The following is a 22,417-nucleotide window of genomic DNA, read 5'->3' on the forward strand; positions in this document are numbered from 1 at the left end:
AGTGAATGACAGACCTTGAATAACAATTTGTTTGGAAAACAGACTTCATAGTACTAAGGGGCCGATTAGGATGGCGGACAGACTTGCGTCCGTCCGCCATCCCAGAGGTGGAGGGACCGTCCGCATGGGCTGCGGCGGTCCCTCCGTGCAAATTAGGATGTGACCGCCACCCTGGCGGTCACATCCTGGATATTTAACATTGCGGCGGGTGCTGCTTCATGCATGTAAATACTGGGGGGTACCATAGGTACCCCCCATGTGCACCCCCACCCGCCTACACCCTGAGAACCCGCAACGGGCCCCCAAAATCAAAAGTACACATGCTTTTCTACGGCGGAAAAAACCGCCGCGGAAAAGCATGTTTACTAATGCATCCTAATTTGGCTGGCGGTGTCTGATAGACACTGCCAGCCAAATGAGAGCTTTTCCGCCGCGGTTTTAATCCGACCGCGGCGGAAAAGCAGCGGACAGAAACCAAGACCCACCAGCCATCGTAATGCGGCGGTGGGTCTTTGGTGACTCCGCAGAGGATTTTCCGCCTCCTCCGGGCCAGCGGTGGCTTCCGCCGGCCCGGAGGAGGCGGAAAATCCTCCATCCTAATCGGCCCCTAAATATGGAGTATGTCCTTTACCTCTAGTATCACATGGTGCAATGTTAAAAAAATGAGAGGAAAAAAAACCTCAATTGAGAAAAAAACTGTGATGCATTGGGTATTTAAACGTGGATGTTTTTACTTACTGACTGTCTGTGAGCAAGGGCGGATGCCCGAAACGCATCAGATTTGTTAAAGCTCAACTTCTAATAAACTTTGTGCCTTCATTTATATCGGATTCGTGTGGTTTTCCTTGGTCGTCTCTCCACGGAGCTTTGGGAAGCTACAGCTGCTGCATTTAATTTCGGAAGGTGATTGCTTCTGAGACGAATCCACTCCCCCTAAGCTGGCTGCGGTGTGCAATCAGTTTCTATTCTTTTTCCCGGAAGGAATTTCGTCGACTGCAGCCCCTGTGTCTACAGAGTTCAAGTTCACTCGTATCAAAGTATTTTAACAGCAGCATCTCAAAATACATCGAGACGCCTAACGCTGGAAACCTGTCCTTGCGGTGAGTGCTCAGAATCGAATTGACACGGTGGGGAGGAATATTTTGGCACCAGCGTTTGACCCTGGGAGCTTCATTCAGCTCGGGTCTTTACACCCTTTTATTTTTTAAAGTGATTTCTGAGTTTAACACCATGTCAGCTGCGATTCTCCGTGGCAGAGAGGCGGCGGCTGCTGCACTTTACTCTAACCTGCCCAAAATAACATCCAATTTGGGAGTAACTAACAAAGCGGTACCTACCGATAATGATAACACAGCGGAAAGCCAAATTCGAGCGGCGCTCAAAAAACGTGAGAAATGTAGGTATCAAGAAATGTCGAAATGGTGGGAGCATAAATCCCTTTCAATGTATTTAGAGGAAAATCTGGTACCACGTGGGTTGCGCATCCTGTTAGCACCCAGTTATGATAAGCCTAACCCTAATATGCTGAAGGAGTGGGGTCATACTAATTTAGAATCTTCTACCAAATTGATACAAATCTTGGTGAAATATGCCTCTATCGACAGGGAGATATTAATGAAGGAGATTGAGGAAATCAATTAACTGCTACAAAAATTTGAACCGCACGAGATTATTACCAAGACTCGTAAAGAAATAGATGAAAGATTGCTCAAACAAGAGGAGAAAATTAAAGCAAGAAAAGTTTACAAGTTCGCCAGGGATAAAGAGGATTATGCCCAAGGTTGGATTTATACGTTTGCACGTAAGTTTGAAAACGCCAAACGAAGCAAATTGGCGCAACAAGCGCAACAAGCCAAACAAGACAAAAATAAGAGCACAGATCAAACGGAAGCATCTACCTCAGCCCAGGCACCATCCATAATGAGTGATAATTTGGAAAACAGCGACAATGAATCGCTAACAAGTGGCCCAACATCTGATGAGGATTGTAATGCTCCGTGTAACACAAATTCTTTAATTCTTGATCTTGGTGAGGAAATGGATTTTTTAGTCTCGGATCGTTTGCAGACATTGAGGCCTCGGACCAAACAGCAACAAAAGGGGCAGCAAAAGCAATCAAACGAGCCAGATGCAACAAAAGGAGGAGCGAGCGCAGGAAAAAGCGCAAAATCGTCAAAAAAAACAAAGCGGCAGTATTGGCGCAAAAACAGATAAATGACAACACTGTTATTAATTTGTCCACTGTCACCTTAACCGAAGCAGAAAAACAACTTTTAAGCTTGGGTCTAACATATTGTCCAACATCTGACTTCAATTATACAAAAACCCGTGTTGATGTCTACCTGTTTATAAGAAAACTTAAAATCAAAAAATTCTTCAACATAAAAGATGGCTTAAATGAAAAAGAAAAAGAAAAGGAACGCTCAGGCAGTGGTGAAATTGCAAACGTACCTACGACATTGCCTGCTAAATATACTAAAACGTTATTGGCACTACATCATCTGGCCTCTGACATTTCTACAATTCCTGATACAATATCCACTCAGGAGGAGTTGAGAGCTGCATCTATTTCTCAAGTAGGAGCAATCATCAGCCCATTCACACCTAAGTCCAAATTCAATCCCACCATGCCTAGGGATTCTATTGATGTTTTCCAGGACGTGGTGGTTGAGGACCTCAAACAATTACACCACAAGATTAAACATAAGAAACGCTACAAAAGCAAACATGAAAAAGATTACTTTTTGCTCATCAAAAAATTAGGAAATGACCACAACATCATTGTTACCACTGCGGATAAGGGTGGCAATGTAGTCATTTGGCCCCAAAAAGCCTACATAGAAGAAGCAAAGAAACAATTAAATGACTTAACTTGCTATTCCAGAACTAACATCCAACAATTCAATAATGCTAAGGATGTTTTAAAAAAGTTGCTGTATAAATGCAAAAGAGAGGGCATGATCTCCTCTCAGGAATTTGATTTTCTTCATGTGGAGTTTCCTATACTGCCCAAGTTATATCTACTCCCAAAGATTCACAAGCAGGTAACGCCCGTCCCCGGCCGACCCATCATCTCGGCCATTGGGGGGGGTTGCGGAATATGTTACTCAATACATTGTCTATTTCATGCAAGACTTAGTGAAAAGTTTACCTACTTATGTGAAGGACACGGGTGACTTCATTGCCAAAATCAATAATATCCCATGGAGTGATGGCATGCTAATGATTACTTTGGACATAGAATCGCTCTATACCAGCATAGAACACACTACTGGTCTTAAAGCACTTGATTACTTTTTGGGTAAAAGACCTATGAATTGCTATTGTCACAACAAAGTATTGATAGAGTTGACCACCTGGTGTCTAAACAATAATTTTTTCTTATTTGGGAGTGATGTTTATGTGCAAAAGCGTGGAGTTGCTATGGGGGCCTGCTTCTCTCCCAGCTATGCGTGTTTACACGTTGGCTGGTGGGAGGAGCAGGTCCTCAGGCAGCAACATGCGATTACTTTTGATAAACATGTTTTGTTATGGATTCGTTATATCGACAATGTTTTTGTTTTGTGGCATGGTGATTCTGTTAGTGCAGACAAGTTTATTACTAATCTAAACACTAATGACGAGAATTTAAGATTTACTAAATCCATCAGTAATTGTGAGGCAGAGTTTCTGGATGTCAAAATATTTGTCCACAATGGACATCTAGCTACCAAGCTACATAGAAAAGGCACAGCTGGCAATAGTATTCTCCACGCCAGCAATGCACATCCACGACATGTAGTGGATAATATTCCACTAGGTGAACTACTTAGGATTAAACGTATATGTAGCACACAAAGTGATCTGGAAGTCTGCACCCTAGAAGCTCCTGATAGATTCAGGCAGAGGGGTTATCGTGAATCGGTTCTAAAATTAGCGGTACAGAAGGCCAACAACAGAACCCGTGATTCCCTGCTTAATCTAACATATAACAACAAAAAAACAGACAACATCTCTGAGGATAACACCGAGGCACCTAGATTCATAACTGCCTATAGCAGACAAGCTAGACAAATCAAATCGATTGTTACTAAAAGATGGTCGGTTCTAAAAACAGATTTGGTATTGAAACCCAGACTGCCTGATGGTCCCAATGTGACCTTTCGGAAGGGCCCTTCCCTTAGGACTCACATTTGTCATGACTTCCCGAACTTAGGAGAGGAGTTGAGTGGATGAAATCTCGTTTTGGTTTTAAACGTTGTACCTCCTGTAGGGCGTGCAAGTTTGGCAAAACAACTACTCAATATTATACACCTTTCAGTCCTGACCCAGTTAACATCAAGGGTCAGTGTAACTGTAAAACCGAATTTGCCATCTACGTCCTGACATGCACATGTGGATTGAGGTATGTCGGTAGTACACGACAACCTGTGCATGTCAGGATTCTTCAGCACCTTCGTGCCATCGTAAACAATGATCCATCATATCCGGTGGCCAGGCATTTTAAAACCAATCTCAAAAATGATTTACAATGCCTGACATACTTTGTCATCGCTTCAGTGGATAAGCCACTTAGGGGCGGTGACAGAGATAAGATGCTTAGAAGACTTGAGACCCAATTCATTTTGGAACTTGATAGTAAATTTCCAATACCACTGATGATTTGCACGTTTTCCTGTAAATATCATTCTTTATATTCTATTCTGGGTTAGTTTAAGCAGCAGTTGCCATATATCTTCACGGTTTAATTCTTTATAGAATTTCATGTATTTATCATTTCCCTGTTTTTCCCCTTATATATGATTTCATGGTTGTCTTCATATTGGATTTCTCGCACTTTATTTTGGGTAACACTTTATTTTTAGTTTTTGGACATAGCCATCGGTTACTATCTGTTAATTCCTGATTTTCTTTATTCATTATCGGTCCTGGTTCACTATTATTCCATTCTTTTAGTTTGGAATTTTTGACCATTGTCTTTACCTGCATCATAAGTATTTACATTTATTGTTGCTATATTATGTTTAAAAACAAAACATCCTTGTCTTCTTGGATTTTGTCCAATTGTTTACATATTTGCGTATTTTGCACTAATTGCATTTGTCACTTTATACAACTAAATATAAAGTTGTGGTATTTGCACTAGGCATTTGCACTTTATAACTACTCTTATTAAATTGTAACGGTTGCATTTTGCATTTGCACTTTATACAATATCTATAAAATTGCACTTTATTGCTTGTTTGCACATTGACAAGGTACTATTTGCCATTATGCATTTTGATGTTTTTCAATATAGCACTATAAATTTGTATATATTTTTTTAGCATTATATGCATTTTAACGTTTGTTCCACACTATTCAGTGTTTGGTCCACTCATTGCAGGTTTTTAGATTTATTTCTAAATTACAATGGAGTCATTTTGTGAAAAATTTGGATTTTAACCATTTTTTATATAATAGTGAATAACAGACCTTGAATAACAATTTGTTTGGAAAACAGACTTCATAGTACTAAATATGGAGTATGTCCTTTACCTCTAGTATCACATGGTGCAATGTTAAAAAAATGAGAGGAAAAAAACCTCAATTGAGAAAAAAACTGTGAAGCATTGGGTATTTAAACGTGGATGTTTTTACTTACTGACTGTCTGTGAGCAAGGGCGGATGCCCGAAACGCGTCAGATTTGTTAAAGCTCAACTTCTAATAAACTTTGTGCCTTCATTTATATCGGATTCGTGTGGTTTTCTTTGGTCGTCTCTCCACGGAGCTTTGGGAAGCTACAGCTGCTGCATATATATATATATATATATATATATATATATATATATATATATATATATATATATATATATATATGTTGGCATTTTAGCAACTCATGGGCTATGAGAATACATGAAATTATGGTGCTCTGGAACTCGCTTTTAAATTGTATACTTTGGGAATATATATTTTGTACTAACTTTAAAGCTTCCAGTTAATCAGTGAGGTATACACTAACACTGTCTTGATTAATTACTATTAATCATAATAATTCACATCTCAATAAGCTGGTTTAACTACTTCTCACGTTTATATTTTCGAGCCCAATGTTGGGCACTGTTTTGCACTTACCCTGATGCCATTCCTAGATATTTTTAAGTATTTATATGTTTACATGTTTATGGATGCTCATGGATAATGTCAGGTCTTTGTAATTACATTGGGTGTACATTCTCAATTAAGGTCTGACCATAATAGACAAGAAAATATGGAGAGCAGTGAATTGTATTTGGGTTTCTGCTACTAAGAGAATAGTGGTACTTTACCGTGATGATTTTTAACTCAAACCTATGGATTTGCTCAGCTTATGGACTTGTCCTGCATATCATATAACATTCAGATGAATACGATACTTCATGAATAATATGTGCGGGTATTTTACAATAAATTGTCCCTAGAGTTTCTTTGTTCATACAAATAACCTGGTGGCAGCCTTACAAACCAGATATAATACAGACTTCAAAACACCAATGTCAACGTACTTGAATTCAATGTATGGGTTCCTTTAAATGTAGTTTTTAATGGATGAGGGAGGGACCAGAATAGTCCCTATTTATTGACACTGTGTACAGCATGACTCTATGACCCCAAAGAAGCCTTAGGCCAAAACGTGTTGTTTGTTTTCTACCTGCACTTGCAGTTTGCTGATATTCAAAAATATATAAAAAAAGAATATATCCGCTTTCCTAAAGCCAAACATGGACCGTGATGCTTCTTTTACTCGAGTAGTGCTACATTCCTGTACCTACGACTTACGAAGAACCAGGTGGTGGAGGAGGTTCAATGCGGGAAACCAGTATGAAGTTAAATGTGGTGTCGGACCACGAAAGACAAGCACCCTGACGCAGAGCGTCTTCCCGTCTTTTCTGACAAAATCATGGCGTTTCTGTGAAACAGAAGCTGCATCCAGCACCTGGACCGCTATAACTACGGACTTTGAGAGCCAACCTGAGACGCCTAATACGGTAGGAAGCAGAGGGGTTGATTTCTGCGGTACTTCTTTCCTCCGGGTGGTCCTTTGGAGGGGTTGGAGCTGTTGTGTGATTGAACCCTGCATCATAACCCCCGCAGCAACCTCCATTAAAAACACAATTTAAAGTAACCCATACATTGAATTCATGCATGCTGACATTGGTGTTTTGAAGTCTGCAGTATATCTTGTTTATAAGCTGCCACTAGGTTATTTGTATAAGCAAAGAAAAACTAGTCACAATTTGAGGTAAAAAACCTGCACATATTATTAATAAAATATTGTCTTCATCTGAATGTTATATGATATGCAGAACAAGTCCATAAGCTGAGCAAATCTATAGGTTTGAGTTAAAAATCATCACATTGTGTATGTATATATATATATAGATTCACTGAAAAAAACATAGGTTTCAGGCACGTTATAGTTAGAAATTAGCATTTAAAAAACCTTAGAAATTCACTGAAAAAAACGTAGGTTTCAGGGACGTTATAGTTAGTCGGACATTTCACTCGTGCAAAACCATAGAAATTCCCCCGTTATAGTTAGTGCAGCTAACTATAAGTCGTGCCCCCACAATGCACTGCTGATGACGTCACATATTACATCATTCATGACATGGCAAGTGACATCACAGATGACATCACTGATGACATCACTGATGACATCAACCAGTGACAGTGTGTTTCTGTAAAGTTTAAATATGTTTTATATATATGCCAAGGTGTATTGAAGAATGAGTGGGTGTATAAGTGTCTGGATGAAGGAATTAGTAGGTGCGTGACTGATTGTATAAGTGAGTGATTAAATGTGTCTTACTGAATGCATGGTTTAGTGACTTAACTGTCTAAATGTGTGTATCAGTATGCCTGTTGTTGTGTAAGCTGCTGCATATGTTGGTCAGTAGCTACATGAGTGTCTATACGGGTTATTGATTGGTTGCCTGAGTATTTGTTTGGGAGACTGAGTGTGTGTGTTGGTGGATGGGAGGTGTGTGACTGGTTGATTCACTGGGTGTGTGGGTTCAAGAGTGCATGTGGAAACAGCTGTATGGGTGGGTGAGTGTGTGTATGGGTGTGTTAGTGAGAGATTGGATGTCTCAGTGGTACATGTCCAAGGAACTACATATGTAAAAGGCAGTGTATGTGAGAGTTGGAATATATAAATGACTATACGTGAGAGTCAGTGATTGTAAGAGTGACTGTATGGATGAGTGTGTTCTGGTATCAGTGATTGTATAAGAGAGTAAGTATGTGTTAGTATATGTTTGAATCAGTGAGGTGTTGTGTGTATAACTGTATAGGTGAGGAAATGGGAGTGTGATTGATTCTTTGCATGACTGACTAGGTGTGTGAGTAACTCGATGGATGAGTGGCGGTGGGTGAGTGTCTGTATAGGTGTATGAGTGCATATGATAGTGTTCTATTGATGAGTGACTGTATGTATGGGTGAATGAGTGGATGTGTGTGTAGACCTAGGAATCAGTGAATGCGTATGTAGTAACTGGTATTGGTGTGTCGATGGTTTCGAAAATGGTAGTCTGTATTTTACAGTGGGTGTATCAAAGGTTATATTAGAGTGTGAGATGGTGCATCAGATTTTGACGTGGATGATGTCATCAGTGATGATATGATATGATATGATAAAGGAACTTATACAGCACACGTTCACCAATGGTTTCTTGGCGCTTTCAGGACGAGCAGAAGACAGGACTACGAGGAAGAGACATTAATTGTAGGCTTGGGAGAATAGCCAAGTCTTCAAAGCACTCCTAAATAAAGGATAGGCGGGGTGAGACGAAGGTCAGAGGGGTGAGCATTCCAGAGACGGGGGGCTTGCGAGGCGAATCTTAATCCCCCAAATTTGATGTGATGTCATCAGTGATGTCTTTGACCATGTCATGAATGATGTAATATGTGACGTCATCAGCAGTGCATTGCAGGGGTGCGAGTGATAGTTAGCTGAACTAACTATAACAGGGGAATATCTATGGTTTTGTACGAGTGAAATGTCACAACTAACTATAACGTCCCTGAAACCTATGTTTTTTTCAGTGAATTTCTAAGGTTTCTTACATGCTAATTTCTAACTATAACGTGCCTGAAACCTATGGGTTTTTTTCTGTGAATTTCAATGTTTTTTTTACATGCTAATTTCTAACTATGCCTACAAAGGTAGGACATGTGAAAAAAGAGGAAGAAAGCGCAGAAAGAAGCAAGACAAATGCTGAAAGAGTCAACAGAAGTGCAGAAAGGCGAACAAAAGTGCAGGAAGAAGCAAGAGATGTGCAGAAAGAACCAACAGAGGAGCAGACATTTTACTGCTGGGTACTGGTGGTAACTGACTCTGATTAACCAGGACCGGAGCTAGTGCTATGCTAAAAGACACTTAGAATACAGTGAAAACACCTACATACACTAGGGAACACTATGTGTTGGGGTACCCCTGTGATTAGCATGACCTCCTCTGTATTTGCCATGAGTTAGTTCCTGGGTCATTGCATGAGTACATGGGTAGTGACTGAATGATTAGAGTGCTGCAAGGACAGTGCCTGGTGAATTTATAAGTGCCTGGGTTTTGGCAGATTGATTGGATAAGTACATGGTGCTCGCTGGGTGATTGGAGGAGTGCATGGGTGGTAACAGGGGGATGGCTGGGCTGCATGGGTACTGCTCAGGGTATTGTAGCAGTGCATGAGTTAGTTCATGGGGCATTGCATGAGTGCATGGGTAGTGACTGGATGATTAGAGTGCTCCGAGGAGAGTGCATGGTGAATTTATAAGTGCTTGGGTTTTGGCGGAGTGATTGCATAAGTACACACATGTCACATCAGGCCCCACCTCCCTCCTTTCACCACTGTGCAAACGCTCACCCTGGCGGGTTCTAAGTTGGGGGATTAATTCCCCTTGAATCCTGAGGGTCCCTGGGGGCAACTAGCCCACCAGGTACCTCCAGTAAGCGCCACAGAGCTGCGTTGCAGAGAGGTGGTGTGGTTTTTACACCTCTCTGCAACGCAACTCTGTGGCACTTACTGCACTAACCTGGTGGGCTAGTTGGCCCCCAGGGACCCTCAGGATTCAAGGTGACTTAATCCCCCAAATTAAAACGCACCACAGGGCACCTTTGCACACTTGTCACATCAGGCCACGCCCCCTCCCTGCACCACTGTGCAAAAGCACCCCCTTGTGCGAGTAAATTGGGGGATTACATCCCCTTGAGTCCTGAGGGTCCCTAGGGGCTAACTAGCCCACCAGCGACCTCCGCGTTGCTGAGAGGTGTAAAAAGGGGTGTGTCCTCTCAACACCTCTCTGCAACGCAGCTCCCTGGTGCATACTAGAAGTACCTGGTTGGTTAGTTTGCCTCCAGGGACCCTCAGGATTGAATTGGACTTAATCCCCAAATTTACAGTGTGCCAGGGGGTGCGAATGCACACTTGCTATGTCAGGCCCCACCCCTCCCATCACCACTGTGCAAACATGCCTCCTGGTGCATTTTAAGTTGGGGGATTAATTACCCTTGAGTCCTGATGGTCCCTGGGGGCCAACTAGCCCACCAGGTACCTCCAGTTAGCGCCACAGAGTTGCGTTGCATAGAGGTGTGAAAAAGGGGCGTGTCCTCTGAACACCTCTCTGCATCGCAGCTCCATGGTGCATACTGGTGGTACCTGGTGGGCTAGGTGGCCCCCAGGGACCATCAGGATTCAAGGGGACTTAATTCCCCAACTTAAATCGCGCCACAGGGCGCATTTGCACACTTGTCACATCAGGCCACGCCCCCTCCCTGCATCACTGTGTGAACGTGCCCCCTGGAGCGTTGTTAATTGGTGGGACTAAATCTCCTTGAGCCAACTAGCCCACCAGGTACCTCCAGTATGCACCACAGAGCTGTATTGCACAGAGGTGTAAAAAGGGTTGTGGCTTCTGAACACCTCTATGCAAAGCAGCTCCCTGGTGCATACTGGAGGTACCTGGTGGGCTAGTTGACCCACAGGGACCCTCAGGATTCAAGGGGACTTAATCCCCCAACTTAAAACACACCACAGGGCGCGTTTGCACACTTGTCACATCAGGGACACCCCCTCCCCGCACCACTGTGCAAACGCACCCCCTGGTAGGTTGTAAATTGGGAGATTAAGTCCCCTTGAGTCCTGAGGGTCCCTGGGGGCCAACTAGCACACCAGCTACCTACAGTAAGTGGCACCAAGCTACGTTGCAGAGTGGTGTAAAAAGGGGGCGTGGCCTTAGACCACCTCTCTGCAACACAGCTCCCAGGTGCTTACTGGAGGTACCTGGTGGGCTAGTTGGCCCCCAAGGACACTCAGGATTCAAGATACTTATTCAAAAATAAGGGAGAACCCGGTAAACCATTGGCATCTGGGTAAATAAAGTCATATATAAAAAACAAATGATGCCAAGGACACAAATAACGTACTAATAGTACTAGGCGAGAAAACTCAATTATCCCATCCTATGATAAGTATATTATCTTGAACACAACAAATTTCAATATTTTTTGTATATAAGCCTTCCCACCTCCGCACAGAACACACAATGAAAATGTTTTCTTATTTATTTATTCAATTAAATTGAAAAAAGTTGGATGTAGGCAAATATTACTTTTTATGCCCATTTTCTAAGTGTAAACGAACAAACACACATATATATACACATCACTTTTTACATAAATATATACAAACAAATATACATACATTGATCTAATGACATCTCTTTTTTTTTTTTTCGAAAGTTGTAGCCCAATTTCTTTCTAAAGGATGCTTGCTACATGTAACCACTCAGCATTCCTTCTCAAGTAAGATCAACCAGACCTACATACAAGGGGTATAACAAGTCTATATCTTTTTTTAGACCTATCTTGAGTCCCTTGCCCCTTGTAAAACCAAATATTTTTTACAACTTAAAATACTTTGGCTGGTGTCTTCTTTGAAAAATGTCGACGCGTTTCAGCCCCATGAGTATGGGCCTCATCAGGACAAGGGCTAATTAAGATCCGTCGTGGTGTGTGAGAGCACACGCCGAAAGGGGTGTCCTATTTTCTTCCTGGTGGTATTATTCCTCAAGGATACTGCAAAGATGTAAGGCTACTGTATCTATTTGGGCAATGCTCGTCACGTGTGTCTCTAGGACATCGGGCGAAGATTCACGGTCCGTTTTGAATTCCCGATATTTTCAGGATTCAAGGGCACTTAATCCCCCAACTTAAAACGTGTCACACATTTGCACACTTGTCACATCAGGCCACGCCCCTCCCTGCACTGCAGTGCAAATCGCCCCCTGGAGTGTTGTAAATTGGGGGATTAAATCCCCTTAAGTCCTGAGGGTCCCTGGTGGCCAACTAGCCCACCAGCTACATCCAGTAGGCGCCACAGAGCTGCGTTGCAGAGAGGTGCAAAAAGGGGCGTGGCCTCTCAACACCTCTCTGCAACGCAGCTCCCTGGCACATACTGGAAGTACCTGGTGGGCTAGTTCGCCCCCAGGGACCCTCAGGATTGAAGGGGACTTAATCCCCCAATTTACAATGTGCCAGGGGGTGCGTTTACACACTTGCTATGTCAGGCACCGCCACCTCCCTTCACCACTGTGCAAACGCGCCCCCTGGTGCCTTTTAAGTTGGGGTATTAATTCTCCTTTAGTCCTGATGGTCCCTGGGGGCCAACTAGCCCACCAGCTACCTCCAGTAAGTGCCAAAGAGCTATGTTGCAGGGTGGTGTAAAAAGGGGGCTTGGCCTTGGACCACCTCTCTGCAACGCAGCTCCCAGGTGCTTACTGGAGGTACCTGGTGGGCTAGTTGGCCCCAGGGACCCTCAGGATTCAAGGGCACTTAATCCCCCAACTTAAAACACGTCACACGTTTGCACACTTGTCACATCAGGCCACGCCCCCTCCCGGCACTACTGTGCAAATGCACCCCCTGGAGCGTTGTAAATATGGGATTAAATCCCCTTGAGTCCTTAGGGTCCCTGGGGGTCAACTAGTTCACCAGCTACCTCCAGTAAGCACCACAGAGCTACGTTGCAGAGTGGTGTAAAAAGGGGGCATGGCCTCTCAACACCTCTCTGCAACGCAGCTCCCTGGCACATACTGGAGGTACCTGGTGGGCTAGTTCGCCCCCAGAGACCCTCAGGATTGAAGGGGACTTAATCCCCCAATTTACAATGTGCCAGGGGGTGCGTTTGCACACTTGCTTTGTTAGGCCCTGCCCCCTCCCTTCACCACTGTGCAAACGCACCCCCTGGTGCATTTTAAGTTGGGGGATTCATTCTCCTTTAGTCCTGATGGTCTCTGGGGGCCAACTAGCCCACCAGGTACCTCCAGTAAGCGCCACAGACCTGCGTTGCAGAGAGGTGTAAAAAGGGGTGTGTCCTCTGAACACCTCTCTGCAACACAGCTCCCTGGCGCATATTGGAGGTACCTGGTGGGCTATTTGGCCCCCAGTGACCCTCAGGATTGATGGGGACTTAATCCCCCAATTTACAATGTGCTAGGGGGTGTATTTGCACACTTACTATGTCAGCCACCCCCCTCCCTGCACCACTATGCAAAGGTGGCGAAATAAAAAAATTAATAAAGATCTTTTTGGGGGTCCTACCCTGCCCCCTTTCTTGTTTTATATCTTTATTTCTCTGTTTTCTAGTGACTCGCTTCTACCGAGCCATAAGATGGCTGCTTGACACTTCCTGGTTTGGAGTGTTGGCAGCCAATCACAATGAAGCTCGTGCACGGGACTTAGGCTCCGACCAGATATCGAAACTTTTATTTTTCTAATTTCTCAGCAACTACTGAACGGATTTACACCATTTTAAAAAAAGGGCTCTTTCTGATCCAAGCACTACCTTTGTGCCAAATTTAGGGTAATTCCGTTCAGTAGTTTTCTATGGGAAATTGATTTTTTTACTCTTATTTTTTGAATTTCTCAAAAACTACTCAACGGATTTACACCATTTTTTTAAAAAAAGGTCTCTTTCTGAACCAAGTTCTACCTTTCTGCCAAATGTGGGGTAATTCTGTTCAGCAGTTCGGGCTGTAGCTCGTCACAAAATTTCCTATGGAAATTAACATCAGGAAAATGTGTTTGAGACCCCCCTTTTTTCAAAGCCCCCGCTTGACGAATCACCCCCAAACTTTCAGGATAGGAGCTGACCTGGATAGACTTTCTTTTGGGAGAATTTCGCAAAGATTCGTCACACTACGTCAAAGTTATTAGCAAATCAAAAAATGCTTTTCCTATGGAAACTAGGGGCCAGATGTAGGTAATTCCGATTTACCTACTCTTAAATACCGAATCATACTGAATCGGTATTTAAGAGTAGGTAAATTGGAAGTAGGCAGATGTAGGTAATTTTTCTTTTACAATTACCGATTCTGTAAGATTCGGTATTTACCAATTCGGTAAATACCGAATCGGTATTTCCCATTGATTCCTATGGGCCTTGAAGCCCTTAGGAATCAATGGGAAATACTGATTCTGTATTTACCGAATCGGTAAATACCGAATCCTGGCAGGGGGAACAGGGTGTCACTTTGACACCCTGTAGCACCCCAATTGCAGGCTTGTGTGCCATGTGACACACATACATGCCCTTAGGGCACATGGCATAGGTGTACATGCACAGATGTGGGGCCAACCACCCCAATGGCAGCCAACCTCACACTGCACTCGACCTTCGGCTGTGCAGGGTAGGGGCTTGGCCACAGGGCCTGGCAATGGGGACCACACCCCCCAGGGCTTGTACAAAGTGTACAAAGTGTGAATCAAAGCAAGATAGACAGAAAAAAACAGGAATTCCATCAGAAGCTGAGCACCAAAAATGCTTTTTGAGAACAATATAGCAGCCACATCCTTATAGGTGGAAACCAGCCACTCACTTCTGTATTCAAGCAAAATCTGACTTACCAACTGTGCAAACATCAAATATTTAGAAATGCTTCTCTTGTTATAAGTTTGTGAGTAAATACCGTACTCTGCATATAACAAACCAACAGCTTATTTCACCAGTATAAAACGTGTATCTTTATTTGTTTTTTAAAGCAGGACCCAGCATTCCTTTTGAGAAAGGACAAAGAAGTCATCCAAGGCCAGACATTTTGAGAAGACGTGTTTCCTCTGGGGGGTTTCTAATCGTACATGGAGGTACGAGTTTTGCCTTAGATTACTAAATGTTTTTGATGTTTTTTGCCTAATAAGCTATTGATCCTTGATTATGATCTTGATTCTAATTATTTTCAGGATATCAGCATATCAGTTTACATACAAAATAGTAGTAGGCTATGTTCTAAGAAGTTATCTAGAAAACCTACAATAAATCTGTCTGTACCTTCTTAAATGTATACATTGCTGAATGTAGGTTTAACTGATATCTAGTGCAGTTCTCTACTTTGGACTGCCTCCTAACAGTTACAGTTCAGCTTACAACCCACAACACCAGCACAAAATTGTAAGATATTTGGCCAATTTGCTCACATGCATAGCTTCAAATACCAGCAAAACAGGAGTTTCCCACATTTCCGTCATCTAGTGAATTTTAACCCCTCCCAACCCACGCCATCAAAAGGTCCACCTAGCCGCTGAATTGCAAGCTGAATGAAAGCTTATTCATATAATCATGGTTGCCGTTATCCAAACACAATATTAACAGTAGTATACTCAACCTTATAGCCTTCCATCCATCCTTGCTTCTCAATAGGACACTTACAACATCTGCATTCAGATGTTCAAAGCCAAAGACAGAAGAATATAAATACTACTTGCATTTGGTGCTGTTAGTGCTTGGAAAGGGCCCAGGCCTAGAATACCTCCTACTTCCTCACCTCAGTCACTGTTTCCTTTTGTGCCTGATCCCAAATACCCTGAACACAGTCTCCACCCGCATTGGCACCCAGATTCACCCCAACCACAGAAAACAGAACAACATCTTCAGCTCAACAACTTCCTGTGAATCTCCCTCACTTGCCTTCATAACTATTACTCACCTGCAGAACAGGCCCTATCTCGCATGATCTTCATACCACCATACCATACTTGGTGGTACAATGTGGCACGCAGGGACTAGCTATCAAAACAAGGACAGTCTTTAAATTCCATATTCTGATAGATACATCTGCCGTGTGGATTCCTCACCGTGTGAATATCCCCTTGCGCCAGCAACATTTGGAAATTCTTTTCGTAGCTTCGCGCCGACGTGGACTTGGACGTCATAGAGGAACGGCACCGCTCGCGACTCCGCTGACGTCACCGACGCCTATAATAGGCCCACGCCGACGTGATGACATCAGTTCCCTTTTTTCCGCGTCGTCGGCGCTAACGGTTTTCTGGGATCATACTGTAGCTTCCTAGTAACTTAGTTATTTTTGTTCTATTATTACTGTTTCTATTTTCTTCGAGATGTCGTCGAAGAAGACTGGCTTTAAAGCTTGCGGAGAATGTGGCAAGACAATGTCTATTACTGACCCACATGAATGCTGCGTCTGGTGCCTGAGTTCCGACCATGACGTCGAGGATTGCCCTTGTTGTAAGAAGATGACCCCAAAGGCTCTACGAGAAAGGGAGACTAGACTCCTCGTGGCAAAGCTGAAGAGTAAGAAGGTTAAAAAGACTTCGAAGTCTCGATCTCGACGTTCGAGGTCGAGGTCTCGATCGAAGTCACGCTCGGAGTCGTCTTCAGCTCATGTTTCAAGATCATCAAGGAAGAAACATAAGAAGAGGAGCCATGAGTCACGTCATCACTCGGGGAAGGACTCTGGTTCGAGACCAAAGTCGCAAGTAAAACTTCTTAATAAGGAAGTGGAGATTTCGGCGTCGGAGGATCAGGACTCTGTTGGTGAAGCTTCACATCCGAATTCGCCCGAGTCACCGAAGCAGATGGCTATCCCTTCTCCAGATCCGTCCAATCCTTCTGGTCAGGAGGATGAAGGTGAGATGCAGGGGGCTGGTGAGGCCGAGGTTCCGGTGCCTGCGGGTTCGTCGACCCCGGTTCCGGGACTCGAGGAAGAGGTCGACGTCGTGTCGACTCCGCCTCCTCGGGAACAGCACGGGGGACCGTATCCTGATTTTCCGGCTCCAGGTCAGGATCCATCCCATTTCCTAAACGCCATGTTTGGTGCTTATTCTAGGGCGATGTACCCGTCTGGTGCACCTGTTGGCCCTACGGGTCCTATGTCTTTTAACTTGGGTGTTCCCCAAGCTTATGCTCCTGCGCCCTTCATGCCTTTTATGCCGACTCTACCACCGCATTGGCATTTTCCGACACCGCCTGTGTCGTCGACGCCGAAGCGTACGACGCCGACTCCGTCGACGCCGGTTCCATCGACGCCGGTACCTACGACTCCGAAGCAGGATTCTGCTCGACCTCGTGTGAAACGATCTCTTCCGACTTCGGATTCGACGCCGGCCCCGGCCCCATCGGAGTCGATTCCGAATCCTTCGACTTCTATTGTGAAGGAAAGGTCACGGAGAGAAGCCCAGAGACTTCTGGAGGAAGAACAATATCGGTATTGAGATATGGAGGAAGGAGAGTTACAGGATTCTGAAGATCCTTTTGAGGACCTGGGTGAAGCCAGTGGGCTTGAACTGTCTCCTGAGTGGGATTTAGCTTCAGTGTCTAATGTACCTTCGAAGGATGTGGTACCTTATCACACTGTTATCAAAAAGGCGGCACATTTGTTGAACATTACTCTGCCCACTGCTGATTATAAGCCAAATCTTCTGACTGAAGTTCTTCATTCACCCTCCTCTATTATTGAACCAATGCTGCCCTTTAATGATACATTAGCTGAACCCGTCTATGAGGTTTGGAAGAAGCCTTTGTCTACTCCTGCAGTTTCTAGGACAGTGGCGAGAAGGTACAGGGTTGCACCTGGTGACCCTGAATTTTTGTCAACACACCCCTTGCCTGAGAGTTTAGTTGTGCAGGCTGCCTGCTCGAAGAGGTCTGCTGGTGCTTTTCCGCAGGTTCCTGGGGATAAAGAGTCCAGAAAGCAGGATCAAGCTGCCAAGAAGGTCTTCTCCTCAGCCAGTATGGCGTTAAAGTCAACCAACGCAACTTGTCTGATGGGGCGGTATGTCCATGCCTTGATGGATTCTGTCAAACAGTTGGTTCCGAAAATCCCTGAGGAGGATAGAAAGGATTTTCAGGAGGTGATATCGGACACTCAGGCTGCTGCTAGACAGGTGATTCAGAGTGGGCTGGACACTGCTGATTCGGTGGCGAGGGTCATGGGTTCTTCCGTGGCCACTAGGAGAGCTGCATGGCTTAAAACATCGGAGTTCTCTACAGATGTTCAGTCTGTTTTGATGGACTTGCCTTTTGATGGCTCAGGTTTGTTTGGCAAGAAGGCTGATGCTGCCTTGGAACGTTTTAAAGACAGTAGGGCCACTGCGAAATCTTTGGGCCTTCAGTCCCGGGGTACTACTGGAAGACGCTTCAGATGTTTTGGCAGATCTTCCTTTCGTTCCTACAGACCATCTCAGCAACAGCCACAGCAACAGAAAAATACGCTGTATAAACCATACAGGGGCAGGCAAAGAGCCCGTCCTAGAGGCCGTCAGGCTTCCTCCTCCTCCTCTTCTTCCCCTTTCCAACCCCCTGCCAACGCAGCAAAGCAGCCCTAGATCCGCCATTCCGGATCATGTGGTCCCAGTGGGGGGCCGGCTTACCCATTTTCTACAAGATTGGGAATTAATAACATCGGATCTTTGGGTTCTCAATCTTGTAGAGAATGGGTATGCTCTTCCTTTTCGGGAGTTTCCCCCAAATTACCCTCCTTGCCAGGGTTATTGTTCGGAGGACCACCTGCTTCTCTTGCAGGAAGAAGTCCTGGCACTTTTTTGAAAAGGTGCGATAGAGGTGGTTCCAGAGCAGGAAAGGGGTCGGGGATGCTACTCCCGGTATTTCCTGATCCCCAAAAAGGATGGCAGACTTCGGCCAATTCTGGATCTCAGGATTTTGAACCTTTACCTGAAACAGGAAAAGTTCAAGATGCTCACTCTTGCACAGGTTCTTCAAGCGCTGCTGGAAGAGGACTGGATGGTGTCAATCGACTTGCAGGATGCGTATTTTCATATTCCCATCTTGAAGTCGCACAGGAAGTATCTCCGTTTTACGTTTGGATCACAACACTACCAGTTTGTAGTCCTTCCGTTTGGCCTTACTACTGCGCCTCGAGTCTTCACCAAGGTGATGGCAGTGGTGGCAGCTCATCTCAGGAGGTCGGGGATACCTGTATTCCCGTATCTGGACGACTGGCTGATCAAAGCGGAGTCACCGGAGAAGGTGCTCCATCATCTGCAGGAGACAACTCAGTTGTTGCACAGGTTGGGTTTTTTTCGATAAATGTACCCAAGTCTCACCTTGTGCCCTCACAGCGCAACCTGTTCATAGGTGCGGTACTGGACACTACTGTGTGTCGTGCATTCCCTCCTCCTCAAAGGATTCGCGACATACAGGAAATGATTCCTTTGTTCTACAATGGAGCGGTCGTTCCAGTCCTGAAGGTTCTTCGCCTGCTGATGGCTTCTTGCATTCTGTTGGTCAATCATGCACGCTGGCACATGAGGGACTTAAATCTTGTCTTGACCTTTCTGATGGGTGCTCCCTTTGAGCCTCTTCACAAATGTCCTTTGAGGCTTTTGACTTTTAAGACGGTTTTCCTCGTTGCGATAACCTTGGCTAGGAGGGTAAGTGAGCTTCAAGCTCTTAGTTACAAGCCCCCTTTCTTGACCATTCATACTGATCGAATTGTTCTTAGGACCAGGGCTGCTTTTCTGCCTAAGGTAGTGACTCCTTTCCACCTTGGTCAATCCATTACCCTTCCTACCTTTTATCCTCCCCCACACCCTTCCAAGGAGGAGGAGAGATTACACCGTCTGGACCCTAAGAGGGCTGTGTCTTTTTACCTGGACAGGAGTAAAGACTGTCGGTTGGATGACCAGCTCTTCATTGGCTTTGCTGGCTGCAAGAGAGGAAGAGCGGTCCATAAGAGGACTTTGTCAAGATGGATCGTCCTCTGTATTAAGATCTGCTACTCTTTGGCCGGTAAGGAACCACCAGAGGGTATAAGGGCTCATTCTACTAGAGCTAAGTCTTCGACCTCAGCATTGGCTAGAGGTGTGCCTGTAGAGGATATTTGTAGAGCGGCAACTTGGTCTTCCCTCCACACATTCGCGAAGCATTACTGCTTGGATTCCGAAGTGAGGAGGGACGGTCACTTTGCACGCTCTGTCCTTCAGGATTTCCTGGTCTAGAAGAGTGGACACCCTCCTCCGGGAGTGGGGACTGCTGTGGGACTCTATTCACAAGGTGAGGAATCCACACGGCAGATGTATCTATCAGAAGAACAAGTTACTTACCTTCGGTAACGCTTTTTCTGGTAGATACAATATCTGCCTGTGGATTCCTCACTGACCCACCCGCCTCCCCGTTGTCCACTCTTCTATGCCAGAGTTTCTATTATGTATTTGTTTATTTCAAATGTTTTGTTGCATTTGCTTCACACTGTGTGTGTTACCTTGATATTTGTACTGCGTATACTGGGTATATGTCTACTGTCATTGGTCTGTCCGTGTGCCTCGAAGGCACGGAAAAAAGGGCGGAACTGATGTCATCACGCCGGCGTGGGCCTATTATAGGCGTCGGTGACGTCAGTCGAGTCGCGAGCGGTGCCGTGCCTCTATGACGTCCAAGTCCACGTCGGCGCGAAGCTACGAAAAGAATTTCCGAATGTTGCTGGCGCAAGGGGATATTCACAAGGTGAGGAATCCACAGGCAGATATTGTATCTACCAGAAAAAGCGTTACCGAAGGTAAGTAACTTGTTCTTCTGGTGCAAAATTGCCTCCATGGATTGGCAGCTGACCCTGTGGCACAAACACAGCCCTTTTTCTTCACTTTGGTCTGAAAACCACTTCTGTTCTGTGAAAATTCTGAAAAGATATTTTTAATGATCACCCACAGTGCTTTGGACATGACATATGTAAACATTTGTTGAGCCAGGGCTTTTCCTCTTTAAGTCACAGGGACGCTCTTATCTACTACCCAATGGGCAGAATCACACCATTCCTTGAGTCGAAGTAAATGTTCCCAGCAGGCTTCAGAAAATCAAAATCCTGTAGTTCAAATATATTGGGAGGTGAATATGGGAAGGTCAGCTGTATCAGTATGCACAAATCATCTCAGATGATCTGCTTCTCTCAGTGTTCAAATATATATTAGTGATATAGGTTCTTGGAATGAGGCTCAGTACCCTCAAATGTAATTCCTTTAGGGTTTTATGTACTTTATGTCCTCTTGCTCTCCCCTATACCGCAAGCATTTACGTGCAAGGGCAGTGAGAACAAGCATTGACAAAGCCAATAGATCTGGTTTATTTCAGCCTCACCAAAACATTAAAAACAGGCTGCATCAGTGAAAAGACAAAAACAAAGAAAGTATTGCTTTCTGTATGCAATGCACCCTCAATAAAACACATTTAAATTGTGACGACTCAAAGTATATTTTTGAGATGTAAAATGGTCCCTCATGCAAACACTGCATAGGAGGTGGAATGATACACCAAGCAGTCAATAGCATGAGGTGAGAGAGATACTCCTTCATGTGCAAACAAATCACTCTCTGTGTATATTTTTTAAGAGTTGGTTACGGTACATCTGCAGACAGCTGTGCTGTGAAGACTGACCTGAAAAATTGGCCACAGCTGAGTTCACTTGCTATGATTTTCAGCTGCTTCCATAAGACAGGATATTACATTGCAGGAATTCTTCAGCAGAATCACATGAGCTAGAGCAGTCTCAGAATCACTTTATTTTCTCCACTTTTCCAAAACGACTCTGGTTCAGCATGTATGGTGACATGCACAGAGATTCCTACTTTTGTGTATATCTATAAGTCTGCAAAAATGAAACATGCTGCCATAAATGTCTCCTTTCTATTAGTGGTAGAACCGAACAGACGACCTAAAAAGGTAGTTCTCTTTCCCTTTGCAGTTGTAATTCTGCTCCACGACCCGCCTTTCATATTGTCTTCTGGCTCTTGCAGTAGGCATTGTGTTGTCACATCTCAAATGTAACAAGTTATTGTAGCTGAACAGCTGTTTCATTTTCTTATTACAGGGGAATAAAGATGTCACATGTCTAATACACATTAGAGAGGATTTTATATAGGGATTGCAGAATCCTGTGCATAATATTATATAATAATATAAATAATAAGAGCAGAATTGTGAGATTGAGAGCTGTACAAATACAATTAAATATAACAATAATAATAACAATAACAATAATAATAATGATTATTATTATAATGTGTTGGTACAGCACATAATCACACACTTCTTCCGTTTTTAAGTAAAGTAAATAACAGGTTTTATTATTGCCCAGTTTACTGGTACTTTTATTCAACAACCTGAAAAGGATGGA

The 22,417-nt window shown here is 44.1% G+C and overlaps 1 protein-coding gene across 1 annotated transcript in view; it reads left to right on the top strand.

Moving 5' to 3' along the window:
- TMEM71 (transmembrane protein 71) overlaps window positions 1-22,417 on the top strand; it is a 237,562-nt gene that overhangs the window by 189,238 nt on the left and 25,907 nt on the right. The window contains exons 6-7 of the mRNA XM_078686134.1: window positions 10,247-10,269; window positions 15,039-15,140. Coding sequence (XP_078542260.1) covers window positions 10,247-10,269; window positions 15,039-15,140 — 125 coding nt within the window. The remainder of the gene's footprint in view (window positions 1-10,246; window positions 10,270-15,038; window positions 15,141-22,417) is intronic.

This window comes from Lissotriton helveticus, chromosome 4_1 (assembly GCF_964261635.1).
Source record: "Lissotriton helveticus chromosome 4_1, aLisHel1.1, whole genome shotgun sequence".
NCBI classification, from domain to species: domain Eukaryota; kingdom Metazoa; phylum Chordata; class Amphibia; order Caudata; family Salamandridae; genus Lissotriton; species Lissotriton helveticus.